This window comes from Medicago sativa, chromosome 3, assembly GCF_051527215.1.
Source record: "Medicago sativa cultivar Bolivia chromosome 3, Bolivia_mono, whole genome shotgun sequence".
Classification (NCBI taxonomy): Eukaryota; Viridiplantae; Streptophyta; class Magnoliopsida; order Fabales; family Fabaceae; genus Medicago; species Medicago sativa.
In genome coordinates this window covers 20657607-20677856 of record NC_140751.1, presented here as the reverse complement: position 1 = coordinate 20677856, position 20250 = coordinate 20657607, and the positions used below count along the sequence as shown (strand labels likewise).

Genomic DNA, 20250 nt, shown 5'->3' with positions numbered 1-20250 from the left:
ACTCAGATGAACATGTTTGGATCATTAAAATGAAACTTCAAAACAAAGACGATGAGTGAAGCAAGTTCTCTATTTTCACTCAGTATAGTTTCAAGAGACTAATCGAGTTAACGCTACCTTGATAAGATATCTTCATTTGAAACAAGTCTAATCATCTAAAGACATTCGAAGAAATTGCGGCATACATGGTTGAGCCTGATGAAGAAAGCACGACATCTTATGAGAGAGCAACTAACTTGACTAAAAAATGAAATACAAGGGGCGTAAAACTAAAAAAATAAAATAATCAATTTTGGCCCAAAGGAAAAAAAGCATATTGGCCCAACTCACTGGTTAACCCATTCGATTTCATGCTGACTTGGTCCTTGTCAACGTAGATTTGCCATCAAATACTCCACTAATAATAAGAGAATTGTTTTTCTCCCATATGTTTTTACTCATTCCGTCCTACGTGAGTTAACTCACAATGAAAAATATATCTACGTAAGTTAACTCACGTTGAAAATACATCTGTGTGAGTTCATTCACATTCGGCTATTTCATGGGAATGAGCAAAAACAGACTAGAGAAGATCAATTACCTAATAATAATGGTTGTAATTCAATTGAGTCTCAAATCTATTTTATTTTTTCCAATATCTTATTAACTATCAACATCTTCATGTTCATGTGAGTAGCTACTAGCTAGTTTCTAATGAAGTTCAATACAATGGCATGTGATTCTCTCTGTTGACATATCCATCCAATTTGGATACATATTACACACACTAGGCCTCTATTTTATGGTCATAGCCTCTTACTACAATCAAACAATTATTTTAAAAAGTAGTGCTATACTTGATCCTTGTTTTCTAAAGAATATGTTCCAGGAGTTAGGACCACAGATTTCTAGGCTCTCTTTTTTAAGCTACAAAATGGTCCCAATCTCTGTTTGTTTCTCCCATAGCAACTAAAAATCAATAAAATCCAAATTAGAAGTGACTCAACTATAGTGTATATATATATATATATATGTGTGTGTGTGTGAACAAATAAACCTTTTGCAATTTATTTGGTGTGGCATATAGATAAAGAAATTTCCATACTGATGATTGTGTAAAATTGTTAATTTTCTTTGTTATAATACATTTAAAAAATTTCATTCAAATACTGTCAAAAAAAATACTTGTTAAATTTTTCATTAAATTTAATGAAATGGTACCAAATCCCATTTGTAGGTTTCGCCATATCAATGTTTTCTATGTAATGTCATTTTCGCAACTAATTACACAGGAAACAAAATTTATTGTTCATTAAAATTTATAACACTACTATATGCTTTATTCCTTGTTTTCCAAGGAATTGGAATATGTTGTTAGGGACCATGAATTTCTTGGCAACTTTTTTTGACCTACAAAATATTGTCAATTTTGTTGTTGACAGATATCTAGCATGACTTCAATCTCTTCCCAGTAGAGAACTGTAGTTGGATTTGGTTGATATCACCGCAAACGTAACTAGATGAACCCCAAACCGAGGCTACGCCCATAAGAAAGAAAGCTTGTCGGCACTCGGTAATAGAAGGCAGACTATATACAAAAGGGGATTCTCAACTCCTCTCCTCAAATCCTCAATGAAAATGAGGCCGCCTACACCCTCGTTGAAGTTCACGAGGGCATATCTGGACGACACTTGCGAGGAAGAGCTTTAGCTAAGAAGGTCCTCAGGGAAGGATACTATTGGCCGACCATGACCGACGATGCCATGGAATTTGTTAAGAAATGTGAACAATGTAAGAGGGCATGGTGACGTTCATGTAGCCCCCGGAACTCACCAATTTGACATCATCGTGGCCCTTATCAAAATGGGGCATGTACATTTTAGGGCCCTTCCCCAGGCACCAAGCCAACTAAAGTTCCTAATCGTTGCCATCAGCTATTGTACAAAATGGATCAAAGTCGAGCCCCTAGCTAGGATCACAGCAGCCAACGTCATTAAGTTCTTCAAGAAAATTATATTGGCCCGCTATGAGATCCCACAAACCGGCATCCTAGACAACGGAATCCAACTTATAGATAAGAGAATAAAACAATGACCCACTTTGATTTTCTTCATTGTCAATTTCGATGGGCTGGTTTGACTTCTTAAAAAAATTGAATGAAGCGGCTCATCGAAGTTAATATATCTAGATTAGATTTAGATGATGATTTAGCATAACTTCACAAATTTCCCGCTTAATTAAAAACAAATATTAATTTCAAAAACTGGGCTGCACCTATTAGCAGTTTCTTTTCTTATTTTTTTTCTTTCTTATTTGTATAAGTATATATCAATAAGTAATCACAATAAAAGAGTAAAAATGGGATTTGAGTCCTAAGTGCTTTTTCATTCAACTTTTAAGTCTTTCCTTAAAAAAAAACTTAATTTTAAGCCTAATTATTTGTGATTTTATTTTTTTGTGTCGAATGAACCCAAATCATATTAACTCTTTTGTATATATATATATATATATATATAGTTCCCAATTAATTTAAAATTTGCTTGCTCGATAAACGTAAAAACAATCCATGTAGGAACGATACTCTATTTATCGTTTCACCACTTGGTACGATTATGTACACTTACCGAAATTGACATCAATGTCCTGCATGCATATTGAATCATCATCATGATGCATATTAATTGTAATGCCATGTGTTGATTATTTTCGAAGTGTTTATATGTTACAATGTTTACACTAGTAACTCTTTATTTTATGTTTTTGGTTATAATAACTCACTTCGTTGTGTTTTTCATGTCTATGCTTGCACCATATTTGTTTGTGTGGATGATGAGATGATATTTGAAGAAGATCTCCATGTTGTAGATACAAAATGATCAATAGGACATGATCACATCAGATAGCATAACTTGCAGTGAACTACTCCCGTAACGAAATATAAGTAAAAGTGGTAGTTTAAAAGTCAATGTATATATGGTTAAAAATTAAGTTCATATACATCAATTTTTCAAACACCATATTTGTTTATATTTTATTCCGATTATTATAGTGACAATTTGAGGTTTAGATTCTATCACACTTAAATTGTGATTCTTTTATTTCAAATTATATTGTTGTAATTTGTATCAAATTTACTCGTATTTTTTATTATATTTAAGATTTTAAACATTTTTAGGGTTGAGGGTGTCACATGACCATCTATGATGCATAATGCATCTTATTTACTAAAGCTTAACCCGTAAAGCTAACCCTAAACCTAATTTTTTTCCCCCCATTTTTTCCTCCACTTTTCTAAGCCATTGGATCTTGCGCATTTAGGCGCCATTCAATTTTAGCCATTGATCATATTATATTTATCTCTTCTATTTTCCGAAACAACTATTTCGTATTTATCTCTTCTATTTTCCGAAACAACTATTTCATATTTTTCTCTACTTCCGAAACAAATTGGCCCTACAACTATTTCATATTTATCTATAGCCCTATTTTTCCGAAACAACTATTTCATATTTATCTCTTCTGTTTTCCGAAACAACTATCTTATTTACTAAAGCTTAACCCGTAAAGCTAACCCTAAACCTAATTTTCCCCCCATTTTTTCCTCCACTTTTCTAAGCCATTGGATCTTGCGCATTTAGGCGCCATTCAATTTTAGCCATTGATCATATTATATTTATCTCTTCTATTTTCCGAAACAACTATTTCGTATTTATCTCTTCTATTTTCCGAAACAACTATTTCATATTTATCTCTACTTCCGAAACAAATTGGCCCTACAACTATTTCATATTTATCTATAGCCCTATTTTTCCGAAACAACTATTTCATATTTATCTCTTCTGTTTTCCGAAACAACTATTTCATATTTAACCCGTAACAAATTACATCTAAAAAAATGCATCGCATCAATTTCATTTCATTACTTTCCTATTAATTTTTTATTTGACAATTACTATTCCCCAATTACTATTTCCCAAACAGATAATATCACGAAAGCCCTCTTCCCTCTTCCCTCACGCTAATTCTTCTTCTTTTTTTGTATTTCATTTTCTTTTTCTGTATTTCCAAATTCTCTCTTCACTTCCTCTCTCTCGCCGTCTCCTTTATGCCAACCATCTATACTGCTTCCCTCACACGCTGACACCCCTATTTGAATCACTCTCATCTGTCTAGCTTCATTCCATGACACCTCTATTTCTCTCCTTCTCTCCCTCTCCATGATCGTACTGCCCTTACCATGGCCAACCCAATTGATTTCTGATTTCCCTCTTTCTTTCTGCTTTAATCGTCTTTCGCTTTCTTCAATTTCATTGTTTCATTTGATAGTTGACTGGATTTCTTGAACAGAAGATCTGATGGATCGAAGACGGCGGCAGAACGGTGATTATTCGATGTAGAAGACCTATCGTGTAAGTGGGTTGCGAATGTTTAATTTTAATCCCTTTTTAATTATGTGAATTAAGAACTTTGTTTGAATTTGATTATGATATCCCTGATTAGGGATTGAAGATACTACTATATATTTGATCTTAATTCCACATCTATGATGATGTTATGCTGTAATTTTCGTGATTATGATATCCCTGAATTTTCTTGCTTCAATTAGTTTTATGTTTTTAACTTGATTTTCGTGTTGATTTTAAGTTTGTATTCCTATTTGGTGATGTTTAATTGTTGATTACAAGTTTTTGTTGATTTCTGATTTTTTAACCCTATAGATATCGCGAATTGTGTTTTCACGACAACCTTGCGACAGGCGTAATTGTATTGCAGCAACCTTGATTCCTTTTCATCTGCTATGTGTGTTTTAAAACAATTTTAGCATCCAATGACCCTGTTTTCTTCGCTATACATTCGGGATGTATGCTTTCTTGATAAATTCCTCACGACAGGTGTAAGTTTTCATCGTTCAATATATTATATTTTACTGAAAAATCTTTAGTCCTGATTTTTTCTGTAACCCTATTATGTTTTTACTTTGAAATTTGAATTATAAATCTTATAATATTTGTAAGTTTCTTTTTTTAGGATTCAGTATTGGACTGCAATTTTTAAGGTTTCTTTTCTTTCTAGGATTTCTCTTATTGAGTGAGAAGATATGTAACATGAATTCTAATACTTGATACTTCAGGACTGTCCTTTGTCATTTCTATTAATACTGTTGCTAAGCAGTGAGTAGGGTATTGTGAAACTAATGACAATTTTCGTTTGTTCCAGTAACGGATACACCTTGGGCTGAAAGAGTAACCTTTGTATGTCAGTCCTTTTGTGGTATGCAAATTATGCTATTTGCTATGCAGATTTTAGGACACTTTGGTTCAAATTGCTATTTGTTATACAACTTATATTTATGTGTTGAGAAATTTATGTACTGCTTCAAATTGTTCTGCAACTTTTATTTGGTGTCCATGTTTCTTAACAAAACTATATGTTTCATCCATTAATATTGAGTCATCGATACATAACAAAAGATGAGTTGGGAATAATACTATGACAATAATCACGGATAACATTAGATTATAAATATTCAAACTTTTGGTTTTAGTCTCCAATAAAATTTCACTGACAATTTTGATCTCTGCTTTTTTTTTTACAAAAGAGGGCAAAAGATCATTGATCTCTACTTTTATGAATCCCAAAAATAAGAGGAAGGTGGAAAAAAATGTAAGCAAGAATATATAAAATTTTGCAACGTACTGTAGGCTAATTATAATTGTTGTGCTATTTTTTTGTTTTTTATGGTGTATTTAATTTTGAGCCGTCTTTTTAAAATTGTCTTTCATCTATTCTTTTCCATCTATTCTTTGCACAAATGCTTGCAATATATGCATGAAGTATTTTAGAATTGCTCTATAAATAAATACAATTCTTCTACTTAGCTGTTAATCCAATGTCTTCTCCCTTACTAAGCATTACAAACTACAGTTTTGATATCCTGCATTTCTGTTACAAACAACCTGTCCAGCAAACGATAACTTTATAAAAATCATTATATCTTATGTGGGAGACTTCATTTTTGCATAACTAATCCACATCATGTATATTGAATTTCATGATTTTTGGAGGTTTACTAATGCAATAATATCTCATGATTGTCATATATGTGTGCGTTCACTAATGCAATTTTTGGAGGTTTATATTGCGAGAGAAAGATACGTCAATTATTGGAGTTTCAGGACTGTTGTTGCAAGGCATTTGGCAAACATGTATGGAGGTTTTTGCTTCTTTGTTGAAGTTAAAAATACTGAAGTAGGAAGGAAGATAATTTAGCTGTTGGGTATACTGGTTTATGCATAAATGTAGCACAAGATATACTCAATGAGGAATGAAAAAAGTGCTGATCATGCAATACATAAGAGCAATGGTACAAGTGACAAATAAATATTATAAGTGTTTTTTTGTTTTTGTACAAGAATACTATAAGTGTTTATTAATTATGTATGTATAATTTGTGATACATTGGTGTTGCTTTAAGTATTTGGTGTAATTCAAAGTTGCAAATATGCGCGGAGCAAAAGGTGTATGATCTAAACCTATTAGACTCATACTATTGTGCCTTAACTTAATGAATTTATTTGTTGTCTTATTCCAAAAAAGAAATTTAAAGAAATAACAAGTTTGATTGTATAATAACTGATGTGGAATAAAGTACAACGGAGAGCAGAAATTTTCAAATACGAGACCTTTAAATTTAACCAAAATTAATAAGATCTTTTTATCAAGTAAAATTTTAAAATATAAATAAAAATTGGAGACCTTATTTAACATCAACTTTTTATTTCATTTCTATATATACTTTAGACCTTATTTAACATCAACTTTTTATTTCATTTCTATATATACTTTATACAATACAGACTATATTTTACAGTGAATATGACCCGTGCGTAGTATATATAAATGTTAGACAGTCTGACCTAACCCTAATCCCGCCCTTTTTGGCGGGATTCGAACCGGGTACCATTTTGGCTACACATTGGAACTCTCACCACTAAGCCACTTCCTTTTTGTTTGAAATATTGTTGCTTCCAAAATTGATATACCGTACTAAAACATTTTTTAAAAGACGCAAACACCCTAGCGGTTCCTTTTCTGATAACAATTTCTTTTCATGCTTAATGGTTCCTTTATTGATGGCAGTATTTATTATTATTATTATTATTATTATTATTATTATTATTATTATTATTATTATTATTATTATTATTATTATTATTATTATTATTATTATTATTATTATTATTATTATTATTATATTTGTTGTTGATGATGTTATTATTTTCTGTCGTTTAACACATAAAAGTTCCTATTCATATTTCTTCTTCTTTCAGTTACCACATAAAAGTTCATTTTCCTTTTCATTTTTATAGAATTAACGGCCCTTGCGGTTAGGATCAGTTTCTTGGTGTATTCTTATTACGTGTTACGATATTAAAGTTGCATTTTTAAAATTGTTGATAATTTGACTGATTCTGATGATAATTTTGTCATTAGAAACTTCATTTTTTAGTGTAATTTTGTCAGCCTCTTTGTTTGTCATATATTATATTATTTGAAGTTATTTATTCTGACTTTTTATTTTCAAAAATCACTACACTAGATTATAACATTACTTTGATTTCTCCCTTTGACTTTTCAAACATGTTTACTATTTTCAATTAGTTTATTTTAGTTGTTCTTTTAACATGAATGTAATCAAATATGAAGATTGAGAAAAAAGAAATTCAAGAACACAACCTGGTAATATTATTTGGTAAGAAAATAAAGTTAATAACTTAAATTAGTGTAATTTTTGCATTTTTTTGTTGTTGAATTTTGAAGTCGTTTCATAACATGGTATTGAATGTACAATCAATATGATATTTATATACAAAACCCGTGCATCGCACGGGTTAAAGTCTAGTATAGATAAATATAGCTGGGATGAGCCAAACAAGACTTTACTTAAATAGACATACCATATCAGAAAAATTCAAGGGCCTCAAAGAGTTGCTTGTTATTTTTCAGACTTTAATTTTTAGTTATGACCTTTATTTTGAATGTCTAATTTAGCTAGTCTGCTTAAAATCCATTAAGGATGAAAATATATAGGTGGGATCGAGTTTTATAAATTTTAAATCTAATTTATTTATATAACATAAATAATAATCTAACGTTTTAGAAAGTTTGACATCCATGTAATTTATTTCGTAAATATAAGACCTTTTTTTGGTCCAGCAATATAAGACCTTTTAATAGGTCATAAAAAATCCCCTAAAAAAATGTTATAAAAAATCAACCAAAGAAAAAACTAATCAATTGAAAAATTAGGTCATATAAATATCTCTAATTAAGATTATAAACTAAGTCATAGTACCATTAATCAAACAATTAAAGTGAAAGAAGGTGAATAAAATAGTGTCTTCGTGAAAATAACTCAGTTGATATAGGGATATTGTATAATATATGTAAGGGTCAGTGTTTAAACCTCGAACACTCAACTTATTCATTTTAAGAGGTAAATTTTTAGTCGATGCACTATTTCACCAACAAAAAAAACGAATGGATTTGTCAACAAATCTTAACTAATAAAAATTCTAAAAGATTTAAGTCGGACGTCATGATCGAAGTTCGAACTTCGTTCCCCCACTTAAGTATGTGAATTTTCAATGGTTACTGTCATTTCATTTATCCAGTAAAGAAGAAAAAAAAAAATAATGGATTCAAATTTATTTGCATCCGCTTTACTTCAAATGCAAGCATGGTAAATTATCCCATGATTTCTATTTCACTTCACAACCTTAAAAAAGCAAAAGATAAAGTAAAATTTCATTTTCCCCCCAAGGCCATGCACTTGAGTAGGCCTTCATCAAGATTCTTTTCTTTTTGTTTCTATATTACACAATCTGATATGCTTTTTTGAAACTATATATAGCCTATTGTTCCTTTACCCTTTCTCTCTATTTAATCCATCGTTATTACTTTTACGGTTTTGATTGGATATAAAGCCAATTCTAATATTGGTTTAGATTCAACCTTTGCATATAATCATCTAGTGCTAAATTTGAGGTTATTATAATCTATCTATAATCTACAAGTATATACACATGATTATTATTGGTAGGGTATGATTTCCAAAAAGGTAAAGAATAATGTGCCAATCAAATTGGTGAGTTGTGAGCAATGTTTCCTATGAATAGCATGGATTAGTAATGATTTGATTAGGTAAGTTGGTCTTGCCTTATTGAGTCCGGCACATCACATGTGACTTCCTTTTTTTTTCTTTAAGGTTGTGGGGTTACATTGGTATAGCTTCTATGTCCCCATATATTTCACTATCACTTTCAATTAAATTTGGGGTTACTCCACCTGGGTTTATTCGTAAAATCAACTCAGATAATATTGTTTGTTCAACGCTAACTTACTAACGTAAAAGAAAATTAACGTGATTAAATATTCAGTTATGATATTATTATAGAATTACATGTCAAAGATGTATAGACCTCAGAGAGGTTGAATTTAGACAGAGGACAATCATAGGTATCCCCAAAGATTGTCTCCAGCCTAGGATAGGTGGAGCTCACTGAGACAATATGTCTCATCCCTTTCCATTTTAATTTTTTTTCAGGTGCTCAAACATCTTGCAGGAAAGGTAAAGAGAAGATTACAGATTGAGTTTGAGCTTCTTTGATGATGTATATATGTATATATTTATGTCCCTGAATATGTCAGAGTGTGGTGTAGATCTAGACATTATGTCAGCTTATGTATCAGATATGTATAATATTATGTGTTTGACAGTCAGTACTAATATTATCCAGTTAATATGTATATGTATCAACTCTGGTGTATTTTGACAGGAATTCTGAGATATATGTATATTATCAGATTGTCAGACATAATTTATGTATTGTAATTTAATGTGTCCAGTACGAAATTTTAACGCTCTGTAAAAATTCTAGACACTTTATATGGGCGTTACAATTTGGTATCAGAGCTGGTCGATTCAGACCGTGCCTTGGGTCATTAAAATACAATCCAAGTATATGAATCATTTGTATCCAGGATATTTATACTAATTGTTATATCTGGTTGAGCCTGATCAACTTGACTTGTATGTGACAGTTAGGGCAAAATGTCCGGAAGACGAAGAGGTTCAGCAAGGACTGGTTCTAATCAAGCTGCTGATGAAGGTGTGGATCCTGCGGCTTATATGTGGGCTCAGATGATGCAACAGCATCAGGCAATGCAACAGATTATCAGGAGCAACAAGCTCAGAATGCTCAACAACATCAACAAATGATGCAGCTAATGCAACAACAAATTCAGCAGCAAGCCCAAGCTCAGCAGCAGTGGGCTGAAATGATGCATCAGGGTCCAGTCTTTCAGCAACCCCCTCCTCCACCACCAACTGTTGGTAATCCGGTCTTTCGAGAGTATAACAGACATCATCCTCCCGAATTCAACGGATATGGAGAACCTCAAGAAGCTAAAAGGTGGCTGAAACAAATGGAGAAAATTTTCCGGATGGCAGAATGTACTGATGCTGAGAAAGTAATGTATGCCACTCACCAATTCAGAGACGCAGCAGAAGAATGGTGGGAATTTGCTCAGCGCCGAATGCAAACTAATGGTGTAGAGATCACATGGGCTACTTTCAAAGAAGCCATGCTAGAAAAGTATGTACCATCGTACTACCGGGCTCAGAAGGAAAGAGAGTTTCTGGAACTCAAACAGGGAAGTATGTCAGTCACTGAATTTACAAAGAAGTTTGAAGAATTGTCTTACTACTCTGGTTACAACGAGTGTGCAGAAACAGACACTTGGAAGATAAATCAATACAGGCGTGGTTTGAGAGGTGAAATTGATACGATTGTGAGTTTGCAGAAAAACACAAGTTTTGATGAATTGGTTCATGATAGCTTGACTGCCGAAATGGGAATTGAAAAGACAGCTAGAGAGAGAGCAATGGCTTATGAAAAGAGGAAAGACAGATTTCAAGACAAGCACCGAGATAAGTTGAAGCCTAAAGGTTCTCCACATAGGGGAAAATAACCCAATTTTCCCAGAACCAATCCTATTTGCAAAAATTGTGGAAGAGCTCACAAAGGAGAATGTATGTTTGGTACCGGAGTTTGCTATGCATGTAAGCAACCAGGACATCTTGCTAATGAATGCCCGGAAAAGCGTAGAAAAGGCACTAATGAAGGTATTACTACCAGCAGGGGTCGAGTGTATTCTTTAGATGGCAGGAAAGCTAAGGCGAACACAGATTTGATTGCGGGTATGTGTCATATTGGTCAAAATCCAGTTAGAGTACTTTTTGATTGTGGTGCAACTTGTTCTTTTATTTCTTTAAAGTGTATAGAGACCTTGCAATTACCCTTGTCACCATTAATTCCTCCTATGACCGTAACCACTGCTACAGATGGTGGAATTGTAGCTAACTATGTTTGTCAGAATTGTCCTATCACCGTGTCAAATAAGACGTACTATATAGATCTTGTGTGTCTTCCAATGAAGCAACTTGATGTGATTTTAGGCATGGATTGGCTTTCAGCAAACAATGTATATATTGGATGCTCAGAGAAAAGTATTTACATGCCTACTAATTATACGGCCGAGGGAGTAGCGTTATCAGAATTAATTAATCACACTCATCAGATGCTCCAGTTCATTTGTGCTAATGATAAGAAATTCTATATCATGCTCACCGTGACATCAGAACCAGAATTGAGTCCCCATGATATTCCAATTGTTAATGAGTATCTTGATGTTTTTCCTCCTGACATCACTAATTTACCTCCAGAAAGAGAAGTTGAATTTTCTATTGATCTCATTCCGGGAGCTGAACCCATGTCAGTGGCACCATATAGAATGTCTCCTTCAGAACTTAAAGAATTAAAGTCTCAATTGGAAGAACTCATTCAGAAGCACTTTATCAGGCCCAGTGTGTCCCCTTGGGGCGCACCAGTCTTATTAGTTAAGAAGAAGGATGGTAGTATGAGGTTATGTATCGACTACCGTCAACTGAATAAAGTGACAATCAAGAACAAGTATCCACTTCCAAGAATTGATGACTTATTAGATCAACTTAAAGGAGCAGCAGTATTTTCTAAGATTGATCTCAGATTAGGTTATCATCAAATCCGTATCAAATCATCAGATGTTTCCAAGACAGCTTTTAGAACACGATATGGACATTATGAATTTTTGGTCATGCCTTTTGGTGTGACTAATGCCCCAGCAGTGTTTATGGATTATATGAACAGAATTTTCCAACCATACTTGGATCAGTTTGTTGTTGTTTTCATTGATGACATCCTGGTTTATTCCAAGAATCCTCAGGAACATGCTCATCACTTGAGAATAGTTTTAGATGTTCTTCGAGAAAAGCAGTTGTATGCCAAATTCAGCAAGTGTGAATTTTGGCTATCTGAAGTTAAAATTTTGGGGCATGTCATTTCTCAAGGAGGAATATCAGTGGATCAGTCAAAGGTTGATGCTGTTCAGAATGGGGCTAGGCCTAAAAATGTTGCAGAAGTTAGAAGTTTTCTGGGTTTAGCAGGTTATTATCGGAGGTTTATTATGAAGTTTTCTCAGATTGCATTACCTCTGACACGTCTTACCAGAAAGGATGTACCTTTTATTTAGGACGAAGAATGTGAGGAAAGTTTCAGAACCTTGAAGGAAAAATTAACCAGAGCACCAGTGTTAGCTATTCCTGATCCTGACAAGAGATACACCGTTTTCTGTGACGCATCCTCCAAGGGACTTGGTTGTGTACTTATGCAAGATCAGAATGTGATAGCTTATTCTTCCAGACAACTTAAACCCCATGAAGAAAACTATCCTACCCATGATCTGGAATTAGCAGCTATAGTCTTCGCTTTGAAAGTGTGGAGGCATCACTTGTATGGCGCACCATTTGATTTATTTAGCGACCATAAGAGCTTGAAGTACTTGTTTGATCAGCGAGATTTAAACATGAGACAGAGAAGGTGGATGGAATATTTGAAAGATTTTGATTTTGATATAAAATATCATCCAGGAAAAGCTAATGTAGTAGCTGATGCATTGAGTAGAAAAGCTTTAGTTAAGGCGGATGTGATGATGCACACATGTAAATTGTATGAGAAATTCAGAGATTTAAATCTCGAAGTCATAGAAGTCAATGGAGGCACTTGGTTACATAAATTAGAAATTTCTTGTGACTTAAGATCCCGAATTGCACAAGCACAATGTGAAGATATGGAACTTCAACGAAGAATGGGACATCCAGAATTCACTATGGCATCAGATGGAGTTATGTTGTTTGAAGGCAGAATTTGTGTACCAAATGATGCTGGACTGAAGAGGTTAATTTTAGAAGAAGCTCATAACAGCAATTTCTCAATTCATCCAGGTGCTACAAAGATGTATCATGATTTGAAGCAAAATTACTGGTGGCCTCACATGAAAACTGATGTTGCAGGATTTGTAGCAAGATGTATTATTTGTCAACAGGTTAAAATTGAACATCAGAGACCAGCTGGGTTACTTGAACCATTAGAAATTCCACAGTGGAAATGGGAGCATATAACTATGGACTTTGTAAGTGGATTACCTCGGACACAGAGAGGACATGACTCAATTTGGGTGATTGTTGACAGGTTAACCAAATCAGCTCATTTCTTGCCGGTTAGATCCACTTATAAGACATCTCAGTATGCAGAGTTATTTATCTCAGAGATTGTTAAGCTGCATGGTGTTCCAGTTAGTATCGTATCAGACAGAGATCCCATTTTTACTTCACACTTTTGGAAAGCTTTTCAAAGAGCTTTAGGAACCCGGTTGAGATTGAGTACATCTCATCATCCTCAGACGGATGGTCAATCCGAGAGAACTATCCAGACTCTGGAAGATATGTTATGTGCTTGCATTTTAGAGGATGATGGAAATTGGAGTAATCATTTACCATTGATTGAATTTTCCTATAACAACAGTTATCACTCCAGCATAGGAATGGCACCATATGAGGCATTATATGGCAGAAAATGTAGAACTCCATTGTGTTAGGCTGAAGTTGGAGATAAAGGTATTTTAGGGCCAGAAATCATTCAAGAGACAACTTTAAAGGTTAAGTCCATTCAAGAAAAGATGAAAGCGGCGCAAAGTCGTCAGAAGAGTTATGCAGATAAGCGGCGGAGACCTTTAGAGTTCAATGAGGGAGATCATGTATTCTTGAAAGTTACACCTAAGTTGGGTTTGCGAGGAATATTCAGAATAAAGAAACTTAGTCCACGATATATTGGGCCTTTTCAGATACTCAGACGTATCGGTCCAGCAGCTTATCAGTTAGCATTACCTCCAGCTATGTCAGGACTACATGATGTGTTCCATGTCTCTCAGTTACGAAAATTCATTCCAAATCCTTTTCAGCCAGTTGAATTAGAGATTATAGATTTAAAGTCTGATTTGACATTCCAACCTGAGCCGGAGCAAATTGTTGATTGGGATGTCAAAACTCTAAGAAACAAAGTTATTCCCATTGTTAAAGTAATATGGAAAGGTTCTCCTGATGGTGAAGCTACATGGGAATTGGAATCCGAAATGCGAGAGCATTATCCGCATCTATTCTCAGGTAAACTCTAAATTTCGGGGACGAAATTTTCTTAAGGGGGGTAGAGTGTAATATCCCGCTTAACAACATTGTCATATGTCACGTATTTGTGTCAGCTATTTTTCAAATTGTCTATGAAGATTTTTTTTAAGCAGGGGCAAAATGGGTATTTGCCAACCAAAATTCATTTTATAAAAATCATTTCCACAAGCTTCTACATAATTCTAACTCCTTTCTCTCTCTAAAACAACACCATTTCTCTACCCTTCTCTCTATATACCATCGGCTCCCTCTTTCTCACCAATCTTTCATCATCTTCAAAATGCTTCAAACTATCAATAAACATCACAAAAGCCATGCATATTGCTTCCTAGTAGTGTTATTCAAGTGATTAGAAAGCAAAAATCTATCCCTCCCTTTTAATTCAAACAAACCGCCCCTTTCCTCATATTTTCAATCTTCCATTTTGACTCCAAAATTCATGGGTAATTGCTAGAAAATCTTGTTGTTTGAGATACCCATAATGTTTTAAGAGCAAGGTAAGCAACAAAATTGGTTCCCTTTCATTTGATCTTTGTAGGCCGCCCCTCTTTCTTCAATTTGGGAAAAAAAATGTATTTTGTGAGATTGTTCCACTTTCATGCTTTTAATGTGTTCAAAATGTTATGGGTATTGTGATTTTAACATGTTTGGTGATTATAGGAGCAATTGGAGGAAGAAGGAATTTAGCTAGTGGCTTGGAGTTGGACATTTTGCCACAAAGTGTTCAAGAGGAACCTCCACAAGATTGTGAGTTCCTTTAGTTAGTAAAACTTCCCTTTGGGTAGTTTAATTATGCCTTTAGAATGATAATGTATGATTTTGATACATTAGGACATAATTAGTGATGTTATAACATTAGGTTAATTCCCCTTGCTAGTATACTCTAAAAATAGCTCTTATGATGTTAAATATGTTTATGGTAGTGTTGAAATTGGAGGAAGGATAATTTGATAAGTTTTAGTGTATGTCTGCACAATTTCGGCTAGTGCTCTGGAAAGTAAATTTGTTGGATTTTTATAACTTTGACACAATTCTTGGATAGTGTAAATGAAACTTTATGGGAATAATGACTTTTAGTTTGGTTAAGAATTTTAACACTCATTTTATCAAATATGTAGCCGAAATGTGTAAAATGTCCTCCAACCATATACTACCATAATGAGTATTTAATGGTGTAAGAGATTTGTTTAGAGTAAATTAGCCATGAATAATAGTATGGGTAAGTCACTAACCCGGGTAAATTACCATTCTAGAGAAGAGAATATTTATTAACACTTTTCAGTTAGAGACGAGAATTTAAGCCTCTTTATCAGACATGATATTAATTGAATTATTAAATTGTGGCTTTCGCTATCCAGCCAGTTGGATACGAAAGGTTCCCGCCAGTTGGAACGGGCACTATCCGTGAGGATGACCCCACAGTAATCAGAGGAGTCCGGTATTCCCGTCAGTTGGATTTCCCGTCAGTTGGAAATATATATACCGGTTATCAGAGGAATAAATTCCGGGGTTACTCCACCTGGGTTTATTCGTAAAATCAACTCAGATAATATTGTTTGTTCAACGCTAACTTACTAACGTAAAAGAAAATTAACGTGATTAAATATTCAGTTATGATATTATTATAGAATTACATGTCAAAGATGTATAGACCTCAGAGAGGTTGAATTTAGACAGAGGACAATCATAGGTATCCCCAAAGATTGTCTCCAGCCTAGGATAGGTGGAGCTCACTGAGACAATATGTCTCATCCCTTTCCATTTTAATTTTTTTTCAGGTGCTCAAACATCTAGCAGGAAAGGTAAAGAGAAGATTACAGATTGAGTTTGAGCTTCTTTGATGATGTATATATGTATATATTTATGTCCCTGAATATGTCAGAGTGTGGTGTAGATCTAGACATTATGTCAGCTTATGTATCAGATATGTATAATATTATGTGTTTGACAGTCAGTACTAATATTATCCAGTTAATATGTATATGTATCAACTTTGGTGTATTTTGACAGGAATTCTGAGATATATGTATATTATCAGATTGTCAGACATAATTTATGTATTGTAATTTAATGTGTCCAGTACGAAATTTTAACGCTCTGTAAAAATTCTAGACACTTTATATGGGCGTTACAAAAACCTAAATCTATAAATCATTATTTGAGTTTAGAAAGACAAATTCAGAAAGACATTATAGAAATCATTAACTTTTGTTAGTTTTATACTCGGTAAATCATTATAGAAGTCTTTTTTTTTTGTTGCAAAATCAAAAACAACAACCCACAATAAAAAAGACATAAATCCAGATGAAATAAATCCAGAAACAGTTTCATTCTTTCTCAATATAAAAAAAAAACCCAAAACCAGATGAAATAAATCTGGAGGAACAAAGATTTAGTAATTTACCAATCCAAATCTTCAAGAACCGGAATGAAGGGTTTAGGTATGAGAGGGTTTCGATGGATTTGGGCTTTGAGAAGGATTTCGAATTTTGGTTTGTTTGGAGCAGAACCTTCGATGGATTTGGAAGAACCTTTGATACAGAGATTTGGGTTTCTTTGCCTTAAGTTTTGACGCTTGATTTGGGTTAAATGGAAGAAAAGGGTTATGTGGAAGAAGAGAGAGTACTGATTCTTTTTTTGAGAGGAAAGAGTGTACTTATTGTTTCTAAAGAAAAGCAAGAAAACCAAGTTAAAAAATTAGAATAAAGAAAAAGAAAAATATATTGAGCAGTGTTGATTGACATGCTGCTCTGAAAAGTTGCTGCTGCAAGTTTTAGCGAGGAACATCTTCCTCGGAATGCAGCTTAAAAACGCGTGCTCCGGCCACATGTCACTGCTATTGCATTGTGAGGAAAAAGTTCCTCGGACTTTCCTCGAAAAATGACATAAAAAACCGTGCATGTGCAGAGATTCCTGACACCGGTATAACGAGGAAAATGTTCCTCGGAAAAACATTTTTTTTGCGAGGAATAACTTCTTCCTCGGAAAGTTTCGTCGGTATACGATTGATTTCTTGTAGTGCCTAAATAGAGAAATATTAGGGTGAAGTTGAAATATTTATTTAGTTTGTTTGGTTTTTGAAGTGTTCAAATAGTTTTACATCGGCAGCTTGTATTGTGCAGTCGCGAAGCATTTGTGATGAAAGTTTTCGTAATATCAAGCATTACGCTTACCTAACAAAACCCTAATCATCGTCATCATGCCTCACACTCAGAAACACTTTTCCTTTTTCAATTATTTGCGTTTCCCATCACTCTGCTTCTCTCCAGAGAGAAAAACAGAGAGAAAAACAACAAACCCTATCACGAATATTGAAAACAAGGAAGACAGACTCTCTGATTTACCAGATCACATTCTCCATCACATTCTCTCCGTTTTGGACGCCAAAGACGCTTTTCAAACTTGCATACTCTCCAAACGATGGAAGCGTCTCCCAAACCATCTTTCAACCCTTAGATTAAGTTCCGCCCGCTTTAGCTCTTTCGATAGTTTCATCAAATTCCTGTCTCAAATTTTGTCTCTTCGTGATGATTTAACCGCCCTCCACACTCTAGAATTTTACCGCCCACAGAATTTCCTGAACCCTGACATACTCAAAAGCATGGTAAATTACGCTGTTTCACACAGTGTCCAGCGATTACAAATCTCTGTCAGTTGTGATATTCAACAACTTCAGTCTTGCTTATTTTCATCTCAAACTTTAACGTCTCTTGACATTTCTATTCACTATGGTATTCAACATCGGAAAATATTATTTCCAAGTTCTCTGAATTTACCAGCATTAACCACGTTGACTCTAGAAGGCTTCTACTTTCACTCTGACAATAATGGTTGCATTGAACCCTTCTCGTCCTTGAACAAACTGAATACTTTGATCATTCGACACTGTAGAGTTCTGGATGCACAAATTCTTTGCATATCAAATACAACCCTTGTCAACTTAACTATGCATGGATATAATTATATTTATAAATACATATGTAAACTCGAGTTATCTACTCCAAGTCTTTCTAACTTTGCTTTTACTGGTATTCTGGATCAACAACTATGTGTAAGTCATCCTTGTTCTGTTACCAACTTATACATTGATGCAGAAGACATCAGCCGGGTCGAAGAGGATTCTGCAACCCTACTCAACTGGCTGCTCGAGCTTGCTAATATCAAATCATTAACAGTCTCTTCTAATACTCTTCAGGTTTTGAAGCCGATATATTTATATTTTGTTCTTCTTTTGCTTGTATTTTAGTTTCTTTATATATAAATTTTGTCTGAAATGTATAACTATCCAACTTTCATTCAATAGGTTCTCTCCTTTGTTCCTGATTTGTTCAAGGTTAAACTAACTTCCTTGTGTAACTTGGAGTCACTACAAGTAGAAATGAAACCGCTTACACCTGGGTTATACACGACACTGAGATGTCGCAAGGTCAAGAAAGAAGGTGCCAGAATTCGTTTGAAGAAAGATAAATTAATACCTGATGGAGTAGTGGAATTTTTGCTTCAAAACTCACCGTTAGCAAAGATTACCATCATAGATAATGATGCTTAAGGTGGAATTTGCTTTCAACTTTTGAAATAGAACTTGTTTTCACTTTGGTTTTTTGCTTCCTTTGTTTTTAGATTGGCTTCCATTTTTCTTGATGTTGTACTTGTCTAGTAAAATGAAAATGACCTACTTGTTCGAGTTCATATAAGGCTTGTAATCTGAATTTGTGTGGATGTTAATACAAGTTCTTAATGGTGTTACCTTTTCAGTTGAAACTTGTAGATGCTGGGTTTTGCAAAAAAGGCGCGGTGGAGATTACAAAAGCAAGGGGAATTTTATATGCATAAGTTTTGTCAATAGATTGGAATCAAGAGAATCCTTTAAGTGTGGAGACATCTTTCTACTTTCTAGATAACATGCTTAAAATTTATTTATTTTCCTGCATTCTACTATATTGTAGTGTTTTATCTTGGTTTTCGGGTGTCAAACATTGATTAAGTTTGAACCTTTTTAACCAGTGATATCTCATTTTTCTTGGGAAGGGAAAAAGTAAGCAAAACCCTTGAGAATCGAGGTCCGGGAGTTGTTTTCGTTACGGGAAGGTGTTAGGCACCCATAACGACTATAGTACCCTATAGGAACCGTCTTTAATTTCTACGCGCGCGCTTTAATTTTAAATTCCATTTTGAAAGAGAATATTAAGCCTAAGAGTATTCTAAGTGAAGAATTGGAGGGAGAAGAATGTGTTTGAATTTTTATTTTATTTGAATTGAAGGAATTTTGTTCCTTGCCTACGTACCCGTTTAAGGGATCAAATCCACCGTAGTTCTCTTCCAAAAATGTTTTTGTTTTTGTTGGTTGATTTTAAGTTTGAAAATTGAAATTTGAAGAATGGAGATTGAGAGGCCTCAAGGGCATAAGATTGTGAAATTGTGAGGTTGAATTAGTGATTTTGCAAAAGAAGTCTAAGTATGGTTAAAATTCATTAAGATTTTGTTTAAGAAAATGAAAGGAAAATCAATGGGATTTTGATCCCAAAGTTTGTTTAGAAAATGATTTGAGTGATGTTGTTCATGTTTTTTTTGGAAAAGAGAGTTTTTTCTAAGTTTCAAATCTCCTAAACATACATCTAAGCATACATATCCTAAACATACATCTAAAA

The 20250-nt window shown here is 33.9% G+C and overlaps 1 protein-coding gene across 1 annotated transcript; it reads left to right on the top strand.

Moving 5' to 3' along the window:
* Positions 1–17801: 17801 nt before the first annotated feature.
* LOC146936296 (F-box/LRR-repeat protein At4g14103-like) lies at positions 17802–19543 on the top strand. Its single transcript, XM_085749189.1, has 3 exons — positions 17802–18797; positions 18906–19118; positions 19371–19543. The coding sequence occupies exons 1-3, from the start codon at positions 17802–17804 to the stop codon at positions 19446–19448; spliced, it is 1287 nt and encodes a 428-aa protein (XP_085605315.1). The 3' UTR covers positions 19449–19543.
* The last annotated feature ends 707 nt before the right edge of the window (positions 19544–20250 follow it).

Coding starts and splice junctions, on each gene's coding strand:
- LOC146936296 (XM_085749189.1), top strand. CDS start 17,802: ATGCCTCACACTCAGAAACACTTTTCCTTTTTCAATTATTTGCGTTTC. Junction 18,798..18,905: donor TCTCTTCTAATACTCTTCAG/GTTTTGAAGCCG, acceptor TTCATTCAATAG/GTTCTCTCCTTTGTTCCTGA. Junction 19,119..19,370: donor TGCTTCAAAACTCACCGTTA/GCAAAGATTACC, acceptor TGAAACTTGTAG/ATGCTGGGTTTTGCAAAAAA.